The following is a 23,688-nucleotide window of genomic DNA, read 5'->3' on the forward strand; positions in this document are numbered from 1 at the left end:
GGCCATTCAACTGTTTATTAAACCAATCACAGCAATATATCATCACACAGTGTACAAATATCCCACAACAGATAAGAAAATAGGCCACACGGTAATATCACATGCCTTTAATCCCAGCACTCAGGAGGCAGAGGCAGGCAGATCTCTGTGAGTTCAAGGCCAGCCTGGTCTACAGAGTGAGTTCCAGGGCAGCCAGGGCTACACAGAGAAACCCTTCCTTAAAAAACAAAAAGAAAAAGAAAAGAAAATAGAAGAAGCATCAGGGGAAGTAGAGTGAGACGATTTTGGCTAAAGGTAGAATGGAAAGAGAGAGAGGTAAATAAATGCAATCAGGTGACCTAAAATAGTCCTAGCCCTTGGGACTTGGTTCTAAACCTGGATATCAGATATCCAGCCTATCAGATATTTACATCAGGTTTCACAACAGTAGCAAAATTAAAGCTATGAAGTAGCAATGAAGTAGTTTTGTGGTTGGGGGTCACTACAACATGATGAACTGTACCAAAGGGTCACAGCGTTAGGAAGGTTAAGAACCACTGTACCAAAGGGTCACAGTGTTAGGATGGTTGAGAACCACTGAACTAAAGGGTCGCAGCATTAGGAAGGCTGAGAATCACTGCCTTAGGAGGATGAGACAGAAGAGATCTCATAAACATGGCCAGCCTAGGATCACTGGAAAAGTTTATTAAAAGTAAGATTAAAAAAAAAAAAAGATTAAGGTAAGATAGATGCTGAGTGTGATGGCACACGCCTTTAATTCTAGCATTTGGGAGGCAGAAGCAGGCTGATCTCTGTGAGTTCTAGATCTGCCAGGGTTGCATAGTGAGACTTTGTCTCAAAACAGAAACAGAAAGGGGGTGGGAGCAAAAACAGAGCAGGGCAGGGTGTGTGGCTCGGGCACCTTTGATCCATCCCAGTACTCAAGGCAGAGGCAGGTGGATCTCTGAGTTTGAGGCCAGCCCATGCTACAGAGCAAGTTCCAGGACAGCCAGGGCTACGCAGAGAAATGCTGTCTCTCGAGAAAAACAACAACAACAACAACAAACAGAACAGGAGCAGGAAGGACTAGCCTGCTAAATCAGCACTGGGTATTAAATAAAGGAGGATTAGTATGAAGAGACAGGGACTAGATGGGGAGACGGAGTATGAATATAGTCTGGCCTCTTGCTAGATCCAGTCTCTAATCTCTCAGCATTCCTTCCCTAGCTCCCGGAGGCTTATCACATCCCTGGGTATTCCTTTCAGAGGTCAGTGCTCCATGCGGGTCACTCCTGAGTGATCTCAGGGTGGGGCTGGCAATGCTGTTCTCACCTCCAGACTCTCCTTTGGGAGACTGGGACACGCTGGTCTGGTCAGTGGGTGACATATATTGTAATGTTAGATTGCTGGGTGTTTGGACTGACTGTCTTTATTAAGAAGAAGTAAAGTTTGCTCTGAGAAGCAATTTTCTTTTCAGATTGTGCTTATGTTTATAAAGTTTCTTAGGACTGGTCTATGGTAGCTTTTACCTTGTGCCGACTTAACCCTGCTCCTCAAGGTTGACCTTTTTTAATTGGTCTGAGTGTTGAGCAATGGAAGCTCATTCTAAGCTCCCCGAGGTCTTTGAAGATTCTTCAGTTTATATCTCTATTGCTCACACATATACACATATCTAGCTCTAGTGAAGTATCAATTTCTGCATGTTCAAAGACCCAAGGCCTCCCTTATCTAGATTTTTTAAAATTATTTTTTAACCATTTTAAATTGTGTGTGTGTGTGTGTGTGTGTGTGTGTGATGTATTTGTGAAGTTCTGAGGATAACAATGTAGAAGTCGGCTCTTTCCTTGCTCAGCCATTTTTCCATTTCTTTTCATTCTTTTTGTTGTTTATAAAGACATAGGTTTTTCTACATGATCAAAAGCAAAAATTATATATCCTAGAAATCATTCTACTTCAACTCAGAAGGATCTTCACTTTTAAAATAGTTTTACAAATCCCATTGTATATGCATATATCTTTATCTGTTCAGCCATCTATAATTTGTCAGTTACATAATTTCCAATATTTTGCAATTGAAAATAATTCTGGGGCTGGAGAGATGGCTCAGTGGTTAAGAGCACTGGCTGCTGTTCTAGAGGACCCAGGTTCAATTCCCAGCACCCACATGGCAGCTCACAACTGTCTGTAATTCCAGTTCCAGGGGATCTGACACCTTCTCACCAGTGTGCATAAAATAAATAAGTTAAATAAATGTTTAAAAATAGAAAAAAGAAAAGAAAAGAATCCTGAGCTGGGTGTGGCAAGTGAGAGGCAGAGGCAGAAGGATCTCTGTGAGTTCCAGGCCAGCTTGATCTACAGAGGGAGTTCCAGGACATCCGGGCTGTTACACAGAGAAAAACCTGTCTTAAAATAATAATAATAATAATAATAATAATAATAATGAAATTAATAACCAGATACACATATATGTATGTGTTTTTAAAGATTTTTTAAGATTTTAAATTTTATTTATTTTGAGACAGGATCTCACTATGTAGCACTGGCTGTCCTGGAACTCGCTGTGGAGACAAGGCTGGCCTCAGACTCACAGAGATCTGCCTGCCTCTGCCTCCAGAGTGTGAGATTAAAGGTATGCACCACCAAGCTTGCTTATTTTTATTATTTTTTTAATTATGCAAGTATGATTATGTGCACTTGAGTGCAGTGACTTTTAGAGACAACAGAGAGTGTCGGTTCCCATGGGCGCTGGAGTTACAGGCGGTTGTGAGTCACCTGACGTGAGTGCAGGAAGCAAGGCCTGTGCCCTGTAAAATCAGAATGCTCTCACCTGCTGAGCCATCTCTCCGCCCTTATTTTAGTTTTGAAATGTATCTTTAGGTTAAATTCCTACCAGTGTCATTTCTGGGTTAAAGTTTGTATGTGAAACTTTGGCAGTGGGTATAATAATTTTGCTCCATACTGGCCACACCATTTTACATCCCTACCCTAAATTGAACTGCCTATTATCACTCAGTCTCATCCACATAGTGTGTCATCAAACTTTGTAAATTTTTGTCAATCTGATTATAAAAAGACATCTCAAAATAGTTTTAATTAGTATCTTTCATCATGTGGATTTATTAGCTTTTCATATGTTTAAGAGGATATATATATTTTATGATAGTACACACCTCTAATCCCAGCACTTACATACACGCACACACACACAAAAAAACCTAACTAAATAAATGTTTGTAAAAAAGTTTTAACTACACAGTATAAGATAGTAACTTTCATGTACTAAAACATCTCTCTCTCTCTCTCTCTCTCTCTCTCTCTCTCTCTCTCTCTCTCTCTCTCACACACACACACACACACACACACACACACACACACACACACACACAAATAAATCTATAGTACAGAGAGATTTTAATGACCAGAAAAATACACTTACTTGTTCCTTAAAGCTAACAATATATAGTGAAGTGAATTTCTCAGAAGATATAAAGAGGAGGATCAAGAACTCAAGGTCTGCCAGGCATGGTGGTGCTCACCTTTAATGCCAGCACTTAGGAGGCAGTCTGGAAAAAAAAAAACAGAACTCAAGGTTATCTTTAGCTGTATAGTGAGTTCCAGACCAGCCTGGGCTACATGAGACCTGTTCCAAAACAAGCAAGCAAACAAAGACAAAGCCATTGGCTTCTAAAACCATTACTTGTTGTTCCAAAAATATTTTTAGATTTATTTGTCTGTGTGTGTGTGTGTGTGTGTGTGTGTGTGAGAGAGAGAGAGAGAGAGAGAGAGAGAGAGAGAGAGAGAGAGAGAGAGAGAGAGAGAGAGAGAGGAGAGAGAGAGAGTGTACAGGTGCTCATGGGGGCCAGAAGATCACCTGGAGCTCATTGCAAGTAGTGTGAGTCACCATGTGGGTGCTAGGATCCGAACTCTGGTCCTCTGCCAGAGCAGAACATGCTCCTGACCACTGAGACATCTCTCCTGCCCCTACAATATTTATGAGATTTTTTTTCTTGTTCTAAGAGTAGACAGAATGAAGATATTACAAAAATTATTTTAAATTTGCAGATTATCTTTTCCAAACAAAACATCTAAAATACTCAGGTAAACCTGAGGTAATATTAAAGCTAACCCATTCAGATTTTCTGCCAAACCCTTGGATCTCCCCACTGTGTAAACTGGGGTATGTGTTTGTTTGAAATAAGGTGATCTATTTTTATTGTGATTCTCCTCAAATCATCCTTCATTTGACCTTAGCATGTTGTTCAATGGATAAATTAGATTGAATTAAAAGATTACTAGCTAATAGTTAGAATGTTATTAATGGAAATATACAAACACATAAAATATCTCACACACACACACACAGGCACACACACACACTCACGAACACTGGATCTGTTATTTTGGTTTTTGTTCTTGAGACAGGGTCTCGCTCAGTAGCTCAGGCATCCTTGGATTCACTTTGGTCCTGCTATACAGCCTCCCAAGTGCTGGGACTATGGGGTGTAAGCCACCAGTCCTGGCCAGAAATATTTTTTCCTTGAGTGCAATGATTTAATTTAATAACTTCCTGAATGGAATATTCTGATAAAACTGACAGTCTTGGACATTAGATAATTAGGCAATTACTTAACATTTAAAATAATATCAGGTAATCCTTGGTTTGTTTGTTTGTTTGTTTGTTTGTTTGTTTGTAGATGGTCTCTATGCATTTCTATGGCTAACCTAGAAGTAGCTATGTCCATTAGGCTGGCCTTGAGTTCACCAAGATCCTCCTGCCTCTCCTTCCTAAGTGCTGTCATTAAAGGTGTGTGCCACTATGCCCAGGATAAGCAGTCTTTTTTGAGAGTCTCCTCTGTTTCAGGCAGGGGTACTGTCATGGGTGTGGGGCCTATTCAGTCACACAGGGGTCTGTGTTAGGAAGGGACCCATTCTTAACTGTCCCTGGGTTAATGCTCTGCTACCCTAATAATTCAACAAGCTCCTTTTTTTCCCTTTCTTTCTTTCTTTCTTTCTTTCTTTCTTTCTTTTTTTGTGTGTTTTTTGTTTTGTTTTGTTAAGTCTCAGGTTTCTGTATGGGAAATGGAAGACAGACTAAAGATATCAGAAAGGAAGCTATCTTAGTATCTAAAGTGGTTTTGAGTAAGGTGTTGGTAGTAGACAGAGAAAGTGGTTGATAGTTTAAAAGTATATTTTGGGGGCCTTGAGAGATAGCTCAGTAGTTAAGAGCACTGGCTGCTCTTCCAGAAGACCAGGGTCCAATTCCCAGCACTCACATGGTGGCTAACAATTGTCTGTAATGGTAGTTTCAGAGGATCTGATACCTTCTTCTGACCTCCTTGGATACCAGAACACATGTGGTCACAGACATATATGCAGCAGACAAAAAATCCATACACATAAAATAAAAATAAACATCAAAAGTTAAAAAACAAAATATACTTTGGAAGCCGAGTTAGTGGTATATATTTTATTTTTTAATCACACACACTGGGGTCCTATCTTAGTGAGAGATTACTTGCTTAGCATGCACAAGGCCCTGAATTCAATTCCTAGGACTGTGAAACAAAACACACACACACACATACACAGGCACACACACACAAACACAGGCGCACACACACAAACACAGACACACACAGAGAGACAGGCACACACACATACACAGGCACAAACACACATATACAGGCACACACAGACACACACACACACACACACACACACACACACACACACACACACTTTGGAGTTAGTAGCATTGGTATGGATTGGTAATTGGATGTGGTGATGCAGAGGATGCTAAAATGTGGCTTCTGAGTTTCTGACCCCTCTAGAAGTGCCACTTACTAGGTGAGAAAGTTTAAGAGGAAGAATAGAATTCAGGGAGAAATCAGCACTGGCTCAGACATTATCTCAAGATGCCAGCTACAAAAGAGTACATGTTTTCATAATTCTTTTGCTTCTGATAGAAATTATATTTGCCTAGAAACATTAAGAATGTCAACGGAACAGCTGATGCTGAAGTTTTCTTTTTTTCTTTTTCAATTACAAAGTGACCCTCACCTAGCAGAACAATTGCTTCATGTGAGCGCCATCGGAGAACTACCATCCCCAAGTGATTTGGGCTGCTCTAAATTCTTATGCCAATTTGCAACCCCTAAACTATAGCAGGCAAGGTTAGTGGTTATTGTGAATGCTAGGATAGGTACTGGGAAAACACACACACACACACACACACACACACACACACACACACTTGTTTAAGGGGAAAGAGACATCGCAGGCCTGAGGCAGTGGCTCATACTTTCCCACTATCTGTGAGTCTGAGGCCGATCTAGTCTCTATACTGAGTTCCCGGCCAGTGAGGGCTGCATGGTGATGCCACCACAGAGAGGTGCAGGGACTGCAGCTCAGAAACAAATGTGCCGCAGCGTCGTACAGCCAATTCTTTTCTTTAAAGGTTGTGCTGGCTGGTTAGGGGTGGTGCACGCCTTTAATCCTAGCACTGGGGAGGCAGAGGTGATCGGATCTCTGAGTTCCAGGCCAGAGACTCAGATCTCTGAGTCTCCAGGTCTACAGAGAGAGTTCCAGGTCAGCCAGGGCTACATAGAGAAACCCTGTCTCAAATAATAATAATAATAATAATAATAATAATAATAATAATAATAATAATTTTTAATAATAATAAATAAAAAGATTGTGTTGTATCTGGCAAAAGGGGGGAGGGGTTGCTAAATGCTTCTATGCAAGAAACAACCCATGCTGGGACTAATTTATTTATAATCATCTTCATCCCCTTCTCTTCATCTCCCTTAGCCTCCTTTTTCTCGCTATTTTTGTCCCTGATGGCTCCCTTTTTCTCTGTATCCAGCTTTCATCTTTCGTGTGGCACATTTTCCTTCAGCTGAACAGCCGCTTTTCATAAAGCTGCTGGCACCGTTCCCCTTCTCTCCTCGGCTCTTTGTGACGTCACCAATGGCCAGGATGTTCCACTTTTATTTGTCTGTCCTCAGTGAAGCCCGGTTTCCCAGGGCTCTGTCTATGGAGGTCAGTGTACTGCAGGGTTGTCTGTAATTCCTTTTTAATGAAAATTCTATAGAATCAGAACCGTGGGGCTAAGGTGTTGTTCAGTAATAGAGCACTAGCCTAACATGCCCCTGGGTTGAATCCCTTTTTTTTTTTTTTTTCTTAAAAAAGGCAAAACCCACAAAGACAGAAAGTGGATATGTGGTTCCTGGAGGTTGAGAGTAGGAGCAAAGGCTGACTGTGTACAACCACAAGGGGAGATTTGGGGGATGAGGGTAGCATTTTGAAACAGGATGTTGGTTGAATGGATGTATGAATTTACTAAAATCCTTGAGCTGTCTGTGAGTGCTAAAATACCACGTAAGTAACCATGCAAGGTTACTGAAAAGCTTTGATGTTGATTCAGGCCCCTGTGGTTATCCAGTAGGCACCCCTATCAGTTCTTGTTACAGATAAAGCAAAGTTAAAAACAAAAGTTGTGTGGCTTTGTAGCTCAGTGGTAGAGTGCTTGTCCAGCGTGATCTACAGTCGATCCCTGGCTTGAGTTCCAGGACAGCCAGGGTGGTTACACAGAGAAGCCCTGTCTCAAAAATAGATAGATAGATAGATAGATAGATAGATAGATAGATAGATAGATAGATAGATAGATAAACAAACAACAAAAAAGAGAATAAAACATACAAAAAATAAACATAACTAGAATTTTCATGGTTAAGTAACTGTGATGGTAATATCCAGAATTGGAAGCGGAGTCTTTTTGATGCTGAAGTCTCAATGTTTACTGTGTAACACCTGCCCTTCCTATTTTAACATTATTTTTGCTATATCTCCTGGGTCAGAAGATGTCTTGAAATTGTAAAACAGAAATGATAAAAGACAGAGACTAGAAATTTGTGATGGTGGGTCCATCTCCAGCATGGTGAGGGGTGCTCCCTAGAGAAAATGACCGCACACAAATGAGTGTGTGTATAGGTGTGTATCCCTTGGAGTTTGTTAGTGAGTCACTATGACAGTAACATGAAAGTTGCTACATTTGAAAGTATCTGAGGGGGCTCTAGAAATGACTCAGAGGCTCTTGCAAAGGCCCTGAGTTCAGTTCCTAGCACCTACATGGCAGTTCATATCCACCTGCAGCTCTGGTTCAGAGGATCCCGTGTCTTCTGGCCTCTAAGGGCACTAGGCGTGACACAGTGTACTTACATACATGCACATAAAAACATTCATGCACATAAAATAAAAATAAACAAATATTTTTAAAAAGTATTTAGGCCTCAGAAGTAGAGCACTTGCCGAGCTAGTGTGAAGAGGTTGTTACCAGTGGTCAGGGGCTGGGCTGGAGGTTTCCAGGTTTTAGTTTCAAGAATGAAATAAAAGCCCACACAGACTTCGAGGTAGCCCGGAAACTTTATTCAAAAGCAAAGGAGTAGTACAGATTAGAAAATAATGAATTACAAGATTGACAGCAGGCTACCACAATCCAGGTACTCAAGGGTGTCGGTTTGTTGCCTGGGGCTTCTTTTTATGGGGAACCCAATAGAAGGAGCTGGTTACTAAGGGCATAGTTTGGATGGTTCTCTATTTTTTTATTGATAGATTAGGTCAAAACTACTTGTATTGTGTATGTCCCTTCCTACAATGCATCTGCTTTTAACCATGTCCTTGCCTCGTTGTGCGTGGGAGTGAGACGTTAAATGGGGGGTGTATCCCTAAAACTTCACATAGGGACAGTTTCACCTTATTACACACACACCTAGAACCAGATTAGGAGGAATCAGCCTTTCCATTGATGAACACTGACATAAGTGAGTCCAACTGAAGAGAATCCATCTAAGTTTGATGGGCTTTAAGAAGAGGAAAAATTTACTCCATTGTTCAAAATGGGGCATGCATGCCGCTCGATGCAGGTGGAGGTCCAGTGTTGGGAGGCAGGTACATTGTACAGGTTGCTAGGTACATTGTTCAGAGAGGGGGGTTGTGCATAGTGTGTGCAGGTGTGTGCTCCCAAGCACATTATTATTATGTGCGTATCCCAAACCAACTAGAGTCTCAAGTTACTAAACTAATTCTGGGCTTGCCTTCAGCAAGGCCCCTGCGTTTGATTCCTAACAACACACATACACACACACACACACACACACACACACACACACACACACAAAATGGTAATAACTGGGAGTTGGGGTAAAGCACTGGATTGTAGCAAGGTGGCATGGTATGTGCTTAGCATGTGTGAATGAATAGTTTTAATCCTCATCATGCGTATGAGCGCATACACACACTACTGTACAACTGTACTAGATGGGTGGGGAGACCACAAGTCATCATCAGAAGTGGTTTGGTCCCTGTCCTCGGGCTCTCTTTTCCTTTTCATTTCTTTGGGGTAGGAGAGGTATGCGCGTTTAGAAATAACTTAATGCAATCTCATTTGTCAAAAATTATTTCTGCTTAGGTGAAATAAACCAGCGTCACAAAACCAAGTATCACATGTTTTCTCTCTCAAGTGCTATCTGGGGATGGAGTGAGAGGAAAAGATATAAAAATAAAAGGGGGAGTAGTGGGGAGGTGGGCGGGGAAGGGGGAGGAGAGGACAAAGGTAGCAGAGGGGAAACACAATAAATGTCCATCACATGCACGTTTGGAAATGACACGGTGCCCCCCTTACTTCAATTAATATAGGCTAATAAAAATCAACCCAACCTTAAGCTGTGCTGAGTTCAATGGGGAAAAGCAAGGTACCCCAACCAAGGGTTCTGCTTTTAAGTAAAACCTGACATTTTAAACTTGTTTTGTTGTATTTTGTTTTGAGACAATGTCTCATAGAGCTCAGGCTGGCCTCAAATTCTTTGTAGCCAAGGATGAACTCTTGACCCGCCTGCTTCCGCTTTCCCAGAGCTAGGATTATAAGCATACACTACCACGCCCAGCATTTGCAGGGGGGGGGGTGCTGGGAATCAAACCCTGAGCCTACCAACTGAGCTACACTCCCAGCCCATTTGTTTGGTTGGTTGTTTGGTTAGTTGGTATTTTGTCTTTTTTTTTTTTCTTTAGACATAAAAGATTTAGAATATAAGCAAGCAAAGGGAAAAAGGAAAAACACTTTCCTGGGGGGGAAACAGCCTGCTTGAAGGCCGGTGGACACAAAGGGTCTTGCTTGGATAATGACCGCACTGAAAGCAGTGTAATGGAGGAGGTGGGGGAGGGGTTTGAGGATGTGGATTCTATACACAGGGTCTGGTATTGTATTTCAAGAGAAACACTACTGTTGAGGAGTAGCTGTGAGAAATATATGACCTAATTGAATATTAGAGAAGTTTATCCTACCTACGATGAAGAAGGAATCTCAGATGTCTGCTGCTCTGTGAAGAGGTCTTAGAACTGTAGGCCTTACAATTAAGGAAAATAGTGTACATTTTAAAAGCCGGTTTTCTGGCATCGGGAATGTGTAACTCAGATATAAACACTTGCTTTGTCTTACATACATAAGACTTTGGGTTTCAACCCCCAATACCTTCCCCTCAAAAGCTTTCAGAATCCAAATTATGATTCATGTGATAGTGAATAGACTAAAAAATTTTAATCAGTACATCTCTGATTAATCCACCAAATTTAGTTATTATCAAACTTTAATGTGTCTTCACACCAGCCAGGTATTTTGGTAAAGTGCAAATTCTTCACTTCTGACAAGCTCCCAGGGCCTGTCTATGACATTGGTTCTCACACTTGGAATAGCAAGTAACTGGACCGTATTCCAGATTCTAAATTCTATTGCATCCATCTCCTAATGCCTATCACAGTTCTTGGTGGCCTAGTCAATTGTCATCTTAAGTGGTTAAAACTAGTTTTGATTTAATTTTTTATTTTGGGGCAGGGGAACAGGGCCTCACTGTATAGCTCACTGTATAGCTGGTCTGGAACTCATGGCTATCATCCTGCCTCAGGATTACAAGCATGAGCCACCTTATCTGACTTTAAAACTGTGGAGTGGGAGGGGGGGGGATGGGGTTAGTGCTGAGGACATGGCTTTTCGTTAATCAGAAAAATCCTATGTCTACTTTCTAACTGTTCTGGCTACCTCACTGCCTGCGATCGTACTTAGTTACACTTAGAAGGGACGAGGTATTTATGTAGAGTCTGAGGCTCCAAAGCTGGGGATCCAGCACCCAATGGATTGCTTTCCATCATTAACTGAGGTTTGCTTTGTACCAAGCACTTCCATCTGCTCATGAGTGGGATGGGATTCCGAAGCCTTTAGGTTAGTTTCTTGTCCAATACAGCCAAGCTCTGCCTCATTTCTTAGCTAACTTGTATTCCTTATTCTAACCATTGCTTTTGTTTGTTTGGAGACTACAGTCCTACACGTGGAACTTTCCATTCTGTGTATAAAGCTTTGTATTTTCTAATGAATTGATAGAGCATTGCTACCCATCATTTCAATCATTTTATGAGAGGGCCTGAATACCATAAGGCCTGCCCCCTCCCTCCCTTCTCTCTCTGAGGGAGGTTTCTTTATTAGCAATGCAATGTGAACTCGGAACCTTTAGGAAGATGAGAAATCTCACAACAGAGAGTGTTAGAGATCACGTTCTATCCAATCGAGATTACACACTTGAGGGGGAAAAAGAAAACAGGTAGGGAAATTTCACATTGCTTTTTGTTCCTTAAAAAGCATCCTTGAAAACAATGATGGCGTCCGATTTTAAAGGAAATAAAATCTTAATCTTATTTTTTAAATTTCAAGAGAGAGTTAAACCAAACAGAAGATAGTCCTATTGATTTGCTCTACTGAGGAAGTAACAAATTCTAGTCTCTTTTGGAGAAAGATAAAACTGGGGGTTTATGGGGAGGGGCCGTTTGGTGGAGAGAAAACGCACACGCATGCAAAGGCAGAATCTACCTCTAAGCTACGCACATTCCACGGCCCATAAAAGTGATATTATTAGTCTCCCCAGAAATACTCATTCCTCCTTCCAAGCAGGGTCCGGCTGCTTCTCTGCCCTCCATCAGACCTAATGTGCTGGCGTTTTTCCAGTCAGCGCTTTATCGTTTGTTCGGTTTGGATCGCTCCCCTTTCTTGTGATCAAAGACAACGATTAAAGTGTTTAATGGGCCTGGTTGGGCTGGGAGGTGGGCAGATCCGCCCGAAGATTGGGTTTGCGCCCCTGGCGCTGGCAGAGCGCTGGACAGGAAACTCTGGAAGGCAGCCAGAGGAAAGTGAAGTTCCTGGCGCGAGCGCGTGTCCTGCTCAAAGAACCCGGCGCTAGCGCATTCTTCGTGCAGTTATTGGCTGGGACTCTGTGTGCCGCTGTCGGCCAATGAAGACGCTGGAGATCTGGCCCGGGCCCGTCCCCTTTCGGCGCCCCGGGATGAGACAGAGACTGAACAGCGGGCGAACAAATCAGCGGCGCCCAGAAAGCCATGTCGGACTCGGCGCCCAGCGCCCAAGCGCTAACCCGCTGAAAGTTTCTCTGCGAAACCTCCGGGACCACCTGGACCCCGCCCAGAGGAGCTGCTTTTGAGTGCGATGATCGCAGAGGCCGGGAGCAGCGGACTGGTAAGCCCCGGGAGAACGGTGGGAGTTTTGCTTCTGCTAGCTGCCTTGACCAAGGCTTCCACCATCATTCACTATGAGATCCTGGAGGAGAGAGAGAAGGGGTTCCCCGTGGGTAACGTGGTCACGGATCTTGGTTTGGATCTCGGCAGCCTGTCGGCCCGCAGGCTCCGGGTGGTGTCCGGAGCTAGCCGTAGGTTCTTTGAGGTGAACTGGGAGACTGGAGAAATGTTCGTCAACGATCGTCTGGACCGAGAGGAGCTGTGTGGGACGCTGCCCTCCTGCACTGTAACTCTGGAGTTGGTGGTGGAGAACCCGCTGGAGCTGTTCAGCGCGGAAGTGGTGGTGCAGGACATCAACGACAATAATCCCTCTTTCCCCACCGGGGAAATGAAATTGGAGATTAGCGAGGCCATGGCGCCGGGGACGCGCTTTCCGCTCGAGAGCGCGCACGATCCCGATGTGGGAAGCAACTCTTTACAAACCTATGAGCTGAGCCACAACGAATACTTTGCTCTCCGTGTGCAGACTCGAGAGGACGGCACGAAATACGCGGAACTGGTCCTGGAGCGCGCCCTGGATTGGGAACGGGAGCCAAATGTCCAGTTGGTGCTGACGGCGGTGGACGGAGGAACCCCAGCCCGCTCCGCCAGCCTTCCGATTCGTATCACAGTGCTGGACGCGAATGACAATGCGCCCGCCTTCAATCAGTCTTTGTATCGGGCGCGCGTCCGGGAGGATGCACCCCCCGGCACGCGCGTCGCCCAGGTTCGTGCAACCGATCTGGATGAAGGCCTCAACGGAGAAATCGTTTACTCCTTCGGCAGCCACAACCGGGCTGGGGTGCGGGAGCTATTCGCCTTAGACCTTGTAACCGGGGTACTGACAATCAAGGGTCGCCTGGACTTCGAAGACACCAAACTCCACGAGATTTACATCCAGGCCAAAGACAAGGGTGCCAATCCCGAAGGAGCGCATTGCAAAGTACTGGTAGAGGTTGTGGACGTGAATGACAATGCCCCGGAGATCACAGTCACTTCCGTGTACAGTCCAGTCCCTGAGGATGCCCCTCTGGGGACTGTCATCGCTTTGCTCAGTGTGACTGATCTGGATGCTGGCGAGAATGGGCTGGTGACCTGTGAAGTTCCACTGGGGATCCCCTTCAGCCTGACTTCTTCCCTCAAGAATTACTTCACTTTAAAAACCAGCGCTGCCCTGGATCGCGAGACCATGCCCGAATACAACCTCAGCATCACAGCTCGAGACTCCGGAACTCCCTCCCTCTCCGCTCTTACCACGGTGCGGGTCCAAGTGTCCGACATCAACGACAATCCTCCTCAGTCTTCCCAGTCTTCCTACGATGTTTATGTTGAGGAAAATACCCCCCCTGGAGTTCCTATATTAAACCTGAGTGTCTGGGACCCCGACGCCCCGCACAATGCCCGCCTTTCTTTCTTCCTCTTGGAGCCAGGAGCGGAAACTGGGCTGGTGGGTCGCTATTTCACAATAAATCGTGACAATGGAGTCTTGACAACCTTAGTACCCCTGGACTATGAGGGTCAGCGAGAGTTCCAACTAACAGCTCACATAAACGACGGGGGTACCCCCGTCTTGGCCACCAACATTAGCGTGAACATATTTGTTACTGACCGCAATGACAACGCCCCCCAGGTCCTGTATCCCCGGCCTGGCCAGAGTTCGGTAGAGATGCTGCCTCGAGGTACAGCTGCGGGCCACGTGGTCTCGCGGGTGGTAGGCTGGGACGCTGATGCAGGGCACAATGCCTGGCTCTCCTACAGCCTCCTGGGAGCCCCCAACCAGAGCCTTTTTGCCGTGGGGCTTCACACGGGTCAGATCAGCACTGCTCGCCCAGTCCAGGACACAGATTCACCCAGGCAGATTCTCACAGTCTTGATCTCAGACAATGGAGAACCATTGCTCTCTACCACCGCCACCCTGACTGTGTCGGTAACTGAGGAGTCTCCCGAAGCCCGGGCGGAGTTCCCCTCTGGCTCTGCTCCCCGAGAACAGAATAAAAATCTCACCTTTTATCTACTTCTCTCTCTAATCTTGGTCTCTGTGGGGTTCGCAGTCACAGTGTTGGGAGTGATCATATTCAAAGTTTACAAGTGGAAGCGGTCTAGGGACCTATACCGAGCCCCAGTGAGCTCCCTGTACCGAACACCAGGGCCCTCCTTGCACGCAGACGCGGTGCGAGGAGGCCTGATGCCGCCGCACCTGTACCATCAGGTGTACCTCACCACAGACTCGCGCCGCAGCGACCCGCTGCTGAAGAAGCCTGGTGCCGCCAGCCCGCTGGCCAGCCGCCAGAACACTCTGCGAAGCTGCGATCCGGTGTTCTATAGGCAAGTGTTGGGTGCAGAGAGCGCCCCCCCTGGACAGGTAAGAGTTAGCAAGTCATCTCTGAAATGCATTAATACTGTTGATTCCTTCACCATGTTCAGGGGGTATGGATCTGTTTTGTTGCTGTTGTTTTGAACAATAGTAATGTTTTTGTTTTTGTTTTTTTCTGAGCATGCTTCCAGAATCTGACCTATCCTTCCTAGATAGAGCAGTGCCTTTGGGGGAAGTGGCTGGCTAGAGTGTGCTTTGTGGTCTTTTGTCAGGAATGAGGATACTTGTTTGACTCCTTCAGGGACTCAGTTCACACCCTCAGCACTCTTTCTTGCCATCATGACTAACCGTTGGTCATGCTAAGGGCGCTTGATCGCAGCACCCAGAGCTCAGCTTGGTTTGCTTTGGAAATGAGCTCCTGGACACCTCTAACCAGCGTCAGTAGAAAAATCTCCTTGTCTGTCCACCTTTTGAGTGGTTGCTACATCTTCTATATTAAAACTAATGTGTTGGGGAGTGTTAGTTTCTTTGTTTGTTTGTGGCTGGCCTGGAACTCACTATGTAGACCAGGCTGGCCTCAAACTCAGAAATCTACTTGCCTGTAAAACTATTTAAAATTATATATATATAACCTTCCTTAGCCTGCACAATCTTGTACATCATTCTCAGATAATTTATAAAGCTCTAGGTATCCTTTAAATTTGTTTCAAGCACATTACTGGAAATAATGGGCATTCTTACCAAATATCTTATAACATTAATAATGAGCATTGTAGGAAACCTGGGAAATACATAAAAACATAAAGGCAAAATTTTCACTATAATACCCAATGCTAATCATTTCAATTACAAAAATAAAATTCATTTTGAAAATAACTCTAGATGGCCCACAAGAACATCAAGTGGAAGGAAAAGCCTCTAGTGCTCCTGACCTTTCTCCAGCACTGTGTCTTGCTAGGTGTGGACCTTTTGGGAAATGGAGTTGCATTCTTTTCCTGATAGTGCACACCTTTAATCCCAGCACTTGGGAGGCAGAGGCAGGCAGATCTCTGTGAGTTTGAGGCCAGCCTGGTGTACAGAGAGAGATCCAGGACAGGCACAAAGCTACACAGAGAAACCCTGTCTCGAAGAAAAAAAAAAAAAAAAGGTAAAACATTCATCCATGTGTAATGAAAGGCTTCCCATTGAGACAGGCTACACACCCTCTCAATTGTGGAGAATCACTGTCACCTGGTAACTAAGTACATTATTGCTGGCAATTCTTTTTTGTTTTTGCTGTGGTGGTTTGTTTTGTTTTGTTTTTCAAGACAGGGTTTCTCTGTGTAGTCTGGCCATCCTGGAACTCACTCTGTAGACCAGGCTGGCCTCGAACTCAGAGTCTCCTGCTTCTGCCTCCAGACTGCTGGGACCAAAGGTATACACCACCATGGCCCAGCTATTGCTGGCAATTCTTGGGCTTGGCAGTTAAACAAAAGAGGATCTCAGTTACCAACTGAGTCTTGGACCACATGCTGTTCAGTCTCCTTTGTAAGTCGCTTAGATGCAAAGAGGAAACAATACGGGCTTTGTTGGAGCTATTCTGCATACACCTGGTTGTCATGGTGGTTAAATGGTATTAGTTATTATTATTACGACTAATACTTCTTGGTCCAAAAGCTTGAGCACACTTTGGAAATGAGCAAATATGGAACAGCCTAAGCTGGCACAGAAGGGGCACATGGGAAAGCCCGAGGAAGGGTGACAGCCACATGGAAGGGGATGGATGCTCTTATGTCAGCCGAGAAGCAGCCATCTTTTTCCTAGAACAATGTTCTCAAACTTGGGTGATCCTTAGACTCACCCAGGGGTCTTTCAAAAATTCCAACGCACAGACTACATCTCAAATCAGTTAAGGAGCAGCTTCTGGGTGTGGGAGAGGCCCAGGTGATTCCACTATGCAGACATGTGGTTGAAAACATTTGCCCTAGAACCTGGTCGCCCATCATTTATTGTATGACTCAGAGGGTCACTGTCATTTTGATGTTCACAGAACTGGGTGCCAAGAGCCAACTTTACTGAACCAAGCCTAAATAAAAAACAAAATTCCAATTGTGTCATCTCCCAGCTTTAACATTTAAAATGGTAAATGGAACAATTCTAGAAGACTTGTATATAAGGCATGCTGTGGCATTTCAATAATCTACAGACAATCTTCCTAAATCACTAGCATCTAGGCCTGTGTGTGTGTGTGTGTGTGTGTGTGTGTGTGTGTGTGTGTGGTGTGTGTGGTGTGTACCTCATCTGTGTCTTGAGTAGCCCTGATCCTCCTGTCTCCACCTCCTGAGTACTAGGATCACAGGAATGTTGCACCATGGCTTATTCTTTGAAACTAGAACTGAGCAATAGGAACTGGATCTTTGGGGTGCCACAAATATATTTCAGAATTAAACTGTGGCAGTAATTCCCTCAATTTAGTGTAGATGAATATACAAAAAGCCATTGAGTTGTATGCTTTAAATAAGTGATTTGCATGGTATATCAATTATATTGCAATAAAGCTATTTGTTTAGGCCTAGAAGTAAAGGGGCTGAAGAGATAGCTTAAGAGCACTTACTGCTTTTGCAGAGGACCTGGTTTGGGTTCCACTCCCAGCACACAATCCAGGCAGCTGACAGCTTCCCATAACTACAGTTCCGAGGCATCTGAAGCCCCCTGACACCCTTGGGCACCTGCATGCATGTGGTGCATGTTAACTCATGCAGGCATGCACACGAACACTCATAAGTAAATAGAATCTTTAAAAACAAAACTAAACTAAAACACCTAGCAAGAGAGCCAGGCATGGTAGCACGAACCTTTAATCCCAGCATTTGGAAGGCAGGTGGATCTCTATAAGTTCAAAGCTAACCTAGTGGACCATCATGAGTCCCAGGAGAGCCAAGGCTACATAGTGACACCTTGTCTCAAACAAACAAATAAACAAAAAACAACCTAGAAGTAGGAGAATCACATACCTGGCATAAAAGATCAAGTCACGGCTTTGTAGAATTAGGGGTTATGATGCTCCAATTCTAGCAAGCAGACTGTTTATTTTAGTGTGAACTTGCAATACCATATAGTACTACATATACTGCTCTTTCAGCTTTAGATAGTCTCTTTTCCAGTCTGAACTTCAAGTCCTGCATCAAGGAATAAATATAAGGGGCTGGAGAGATGGCTCAGTGGTTAGGAGCACTGGCTGCTCTTCCAGAGGACCCAGGTTCAATTCCCAGCACCCACATGGCAGCTCACAGCTGTCTGTAACTCCACTTGCAGGGGATTCAACACCATCACATTCAGGCAAAACACCAGTGTACATAAAATTAAAAATATTTTAAAAGGAAATAAATATGATACCTACTTTGTAAATCTTTAGCAGTATTTGTTGAGGTAATAAATAATAATATTAATTCATAGCGTATTAGTATTGCCATGTGCTAGACACTGTAAAGGTTGGAAAGTCACCTTCTCTTTATGGTACACAGGGTACCAGAGGAGATAGACATGAAAAACAAAGATACTGGATGGGGGCATGGTTGTATGCACCTTTATTTGCAGCAGTTGAGAAGCAGATCTCTGAGTTCAAGGCCAACTAGGACAGGTCATAATAAGACCCTGTCTTAGGATTACTACTGCTGTGATGAAACACCATGACCAAAGCAGCTTGGGGAGGAAAGGGTCAATATGGCTTAAGCTTCCATATCACAGTTCATCATCAAAGGAGTCAGGACAGATACTCAAGGAGGGCAAGAACCTGAAGGCAGGAGCTGGTGCAGTGGCCATGGAGGGGGCTGCTTACTCCCCATAGCTTACTCAGCCTGCTTTCTTAGAAACCCAGGGCTACCATCCCAGTGGTGGCCCCACCTACAATGGGCTGGGCCCTCCCTCATCAATCACTAATTAAGAAAATGCCCTACAGCCTTAGCTTAGGGAGGCATTTTCTCAGTTGAGGCTCCCTCCTCTCTGATGACTCAAGCTTGTGTCAAGTTGACGTGAAACTAGCCAGCACAAACCCTGTCTAAAGGAAGAAAGGGAGGAAGTCTACCTTACATTCTATAGTAAATGGTGGGGCAAAGAGGAGGCTCACCTAAGTCAGCCTGGGAAGACAAGACTTTATAGGGGTGGTGGTGGTGATGCCTTGAGTGAAGAGCTAAAGATTGAGTTGTCAGGTAGGAAAGGGGCCAAAGAGGGACTTTATAGGAAATTCCACGCAGAGAGATAAAGGTAGTTCATTGCTGCTGGGCCACAAAGTGTGGGTAAAGCAGTCTGTATGGATAATCAAGTGATGGGAGTCTTAGGTCATGTCAGACGGTGTTGGTGGTCGTTGTTTTACTTTCTAATCCCATACAAAATAATCACTGCAGAAAAACTGACTCTTGGAGGCTGGCCTCGAATGAGGCCACACCACACACACACACAAGATGCTATCCGTGTTTTTCTTGTTCTGGAAATTATTCTGGCAGCCATAAGAGAAATAGATAGAGACATTAGGCTTGGAGTCAGAGACCAGTCAAACAGATTCAGCAATATGTGAGACTATTGGTGGAAACCCGCACAGGGGTCGTGCAGATGGGGGAGGGCGGCCGCACCAAGTCTTCGGGCTTGTTGATGGACATCAGAAGCAAGGGGCAGGAATAAGTCAAGGGTGGAAACTCCCCACCCCCACACCTAGGCAACTGGGTAGATGATTCACTGAGATTGTGGATTCTGACATCAACACTTGTGTGGACCAGGCTGATTCACTCCAACCACCATTGTCCCCATGGGAGGAGGCATAGCAGCTTTGTTGCTGTTTGGTTTTGTATTTTTGGTGTGAGGGGCTTGTTTTGACCTAAGAACACAGAATAGCCAGATCTCTCCCAATGAGATTTCAGTGTTGGTCGCTGGCCTCGGGACAGTCAAGAAGGGTGCCCGGACGATGTATGGGGATAACACTTCTATCTGCTGCTGGGTTTGGGGGTAGCTCTTGGTAATCTAGGCAAGGATTTGGATGGATTAACATGTCTCATACTTAGCTCTGTCTGAGTTTGTCTTTCTCTGGTGTGTTTGCTGTCAGAGTACAGCTTTCACTGACCTATGATGTAAAAATGTGCCTTTTCTGAGCTTGTGCAAGATAGTGGGCAGGCTGCTAAGAGGCTTGAATGAGGTGGGGGTGGGGTGAGATTAAGTCCCCAGCTACAAGAGGTCCCCTGGGGCTAAGTGAAAGGCTTGTTCTTTTGAAATGGTCTCTGTTGGTAATTAACAACATATCATGAATACTGTGGTGTCAAATAAAGAGGATTTGTAGGCACAACATTGGTGGTAGCTGATCCCTATCATTCAAGAAAGCTGTTCAGTCTGTGAACATTAGCGTTCTGCCAGGTAATGAGATCTAGTCCCGAGGAAGTCCCAGACACTGATTCTTACAGTTTTGGAATGGCTCCCAATTCTGGCTTCCACCACCTACTTCCATACTGTCCTTGAAATCAATGAATGGTAGCTTCCTGTTGTAGCAAATGTCTGAATAAGAGGTTTGGTTTCTGCTGTGCCTTCTGTTACAATAAAAACGTGTGCTGTATAAATTTAATTGGCTTCATTAACGTGTGAGCCTCTCTGCAAAGAGAGGTAATCTGGGGAGGAGCAGAATTTTGAGAATATTCAGTGCTTCTTATAGGCTGTTGCTTTCATACGACCAGCCTGAGATGGAAGCTACTCATTTAGAATATTGGTTGATGACAACCCTGGCTTGAACAAAGTGACCAGTCTCAAATGGCCACTCGTTTTCCAGGGCTGCAGGTTGCTAGGGCTCAGGAGGTAGCTGTTTTCCCCGCGAAAAGGGGCGGGGTGAATCGATGTGTTAGGGGGGGAAAGACATTTATGTTTCCTGCCTCTCCACAATGGTAACGGTCCACGGGCATAAACGCGGGGTGAGCAGGAGGAAGGTCGAAAGAAACGTCGGTATTTATTATATTTGGGGGTTTGTTTTTTTGGGGTGTGTGTGTGTTTCCTCCCAATGCTGCGACGCATTAACCCTGCTGCTATTGGGACATTCTCTGCTCAGCCTATTGGCTGAGCCCAGGAGCTGCTGCCTGCCAATCGGGTAGTGAAAGGCAGACAAATCTACCCCGCCACCAGCAAAAAACGGCGCGTAACCCTTGCTGCGCCGGCGGAGCCGCGCCAGACCTGGCGCGGGGAAGGGAGATAAGGTGTCTCCAGCTGCTGAGGCTGTTAGGGGCGGGTCAGCTTCTTTGGCTTCTCCGGACCCAGTAGAGCAGTAGCGGACGGCAGCAATGCCCAGCAAGGTGAGAAGCTGGGTAGAAATTTGGTGGGGGGCTACCCTTTTGTTCCTCTTTTGCCACCTGGGCTACGTTTGTGGGCAGATTCGCTACCCGGTCCCAGAGGAGTCACAGGAAGGGACTTTTGTAGGGAATGTCGCCCAAGATTTTCTGCTGGATACAGAGAGTCTATCAGCTCGCAGGCTGCAGGTCGCTGGAGAGGTGAACCAAAGACACTTCCGTGTGGATTTGGACAGCGGAGCCCTGCTCATCAAAAATCCAATCGATCGAGAGGCACTGTGTGGGCTCAGTGCCAGCTGCATCGTGCCCCTGGAGTTTGTAACTGAAGGGCCTTTGGAGATGTACCGAGCGGAGGTTGAGATCGTAGATGTGAATGATCACGCCCCCCGATTTCCGCGGCAGCAGTTGGACTTGGAAATCGGGGAAGCAGCTCCGCCAGGACAGCGTTTCCCCTTGGAAAAGGCTCAGGATGCAGATGTGGGGAGCAATTCCATTAGCAGCTACAGACTAAGCTCCAATGAGCACTTTGCCCTGGATGTCAAGAAGCGCAGCGACGGCAGCCTGGTCCCAGAGCTGCTTCTGGAGAAGCCTTTGGATCGGGAGAAGCAATCGGACTACCGCCTGGTGCTGACTGCTGTGGACGGAGGGAACCCCCCTAGATCTGGCACCGCGGAGCTCCGGGTGTCAGTGCTGGATGTGAATGACAACGCCCCAGCCTTCCAGCAATCCAGTTACAGGATCAGCGTGTTGGAGAGTGCGCCAGCAGGCATGGTCCTCATCCAGCTCAATGCCTCGGACCCAGACCTGGGACCTAGTGGTAACGTCACCTTTTCTTTCAGTGGTCACACCCCTGATCGTGTGAGAAACCTCTTTAGCCTTCACCCCACGACTGGAAAGCTTACCCTTCAGGGGCCTCTAGACTTCGAGAGCGAGAATTACTACGAATTTGACGTGAGGGCTCGTGATGGGGGTTCTCCAGCCATGGAGCAACATTGCAGCCTTAGGGTGGATCTCCTAGATGTCAACGACAATGCCCCCCACATCACAGTGACCTCGGAGCTGGGAACTCTACCAGAGAGTGCAGAACCCGGAACTGTGGTGGCCCTCATCAGCGTGCAGGACCCCGACTCTGGGTCAAATGGAGATGTGAGCCTCCGCATCCCTGACCACTTACCGTTTGCCCTCAAGTCCGCCTTCAGGAACCAGTTCTCCCTCGTGACAGCCGGACCCTTGGATCGGGAGGCTAGGTCCAGTTATGACATCATGGTTACTGCTTCTGATGCTGGGAACCCTCCCCTGAGTACCCACAGGACTATTTTCCTCAACATTTCAGATGTGAATGATAACCCACCCTCGTTCTTCCAGAGGTCACACGAGGTGTTCGTCCCCGAGAACAATCGCCCAGGGGACCTGCTTTGCTCCCTTGCGGCCTCTGACCCCGACTCGGGCTTAAACGCACTAATCTCATACTCTCTCCTAGAGCCCAGAAATCGAGACGTGTCCGCGTCTTCCTTCATTTCTTTGAACCCCCAGACAGGAGCTGTCCACGCCACTAGATCATTTGACTATGAGCAAACGCAGACCCTGCAGTTTGAGGTGCAGGCCAGGGACAGGGGCAGCCCACCCCTCAGCAGCACCGTCACGGTGCGCCTGTTTGTGCTGGACCTCAATGACAATGCCCCTGCGGTGCTACGCCCCAGGGCCAGACCTGGTTCCCTGTGTCCCCAAGCGTTGCCTCCGTCGGTTGGTGCTGGTCACCTAGTCACAAAGGTGACAGCCGTGGACTTGGATTCCGGGTACAATGCCTGGGTTTCCTATCAGCTCCTGGAGGCCCCCGACCCCAGTCTCTTTGCGGTCTCCAGATATGCTGGGGAAGTTCGGACGGCTGTTCCCATCCCAGCCGACCTCCCACCCCAGAAGCTGGTCATTGTGGTGAAGGACAGTGGTACCCCACCACTCTCTACCTCTGTTACCCTCCTGGTGTCTTTAGAGGAAGACACTCATCCAGTGGTCCCCGATCTTCGAGAGTCTTCAGCTCCCAGAGAAGGAGAATCCCGTCTAACCCTCTACCTGGCTGTGTCCCTGGTGGCGATCTGCTTTGTCTCCTTTGGTTCTTTTGTGGCCCTGCTCTCTAAGTGTCTCCGTGGGGCTGCCTGTGGAGTGACATGCTTTCCTGCCGGCACCTGCGCCTGTCTCACCCGATCTCGGAGGAGGGAGGGGCTTCCTCCTTCCAATGGGATCCTCCGAATCCAGCTCGGGTCAGAGGATCCTATCAAGTTTGTGGATGTGGGAGGCCACTCTCATGGCTGTACACCATTGGCGTCGGCGCCCACTCGGAGTGATAGCTTCATGATGGTGAAGTCACCCAGTGCGCCCATGGCAGGGGAGCCTGTGCGCCCAAGCTGTCCGCCCTCTGATCTTCTCTATGGGCTAGAGGTGAGACCTTTGCAGGCTCAGCCAGTGCTTGGGGGCTGTTGTGATCCAGACAGA

The 23,688-nt window shown here is 46.0% G+C and overlaps 1 protein-coding gene across 23 annotated transcripts in view; it reads left to right on the forward strand.

The window, feature by feature from the left end:
* Positions 1-23,688, forward strand: part of LOC102907684 (protocadherin gamma-C4) — a 200,658-nt gene that overhangs the window by 154,446 nt on the left and 22,524 nt on the right. The window contains exon 1 of one of the 23 annotated variants that reach the window (XM_042264428.2): positions 10,249-14,953. The exons of 20 other annotated variants lie outside the window; for them this stretch is intronic. In XM_042264428.2, coding sequence (XP_042120362.2) covers positions 12,524-14,953 — 2,430 coding nt within the window. In that variant the 5' untranslated portion in view covers positions 10,249-12,523. Of the gene's footprint in view, positions 1-10,248; positions 14,954-15,080; positions 23,635-23,688 lie in introns of those variants that run through there. 2 more of the 23 variants (XM_042264459.2, XM_042264427.2) reach the window with 2 other exon arrangements.

The sequence above is a fragment of the Peromyscus maniculatus genome, chromosome 19, assembly GCF_049852395.1.
Source record: "Peromyscus maniculatus bairdii isolate BWxNUB_F1_BW_parent chromosome 19, HU_Pman_BW_mat_3.1, whole genome shotgun sequence".
In the NCBI taxonomy this organism is placed as follows: Eukaryota; Metazoa; Chordata; class Mammalia; order Rodentia; family Cricetidae; genus Peromyscus; species Peromyscus maniculatus.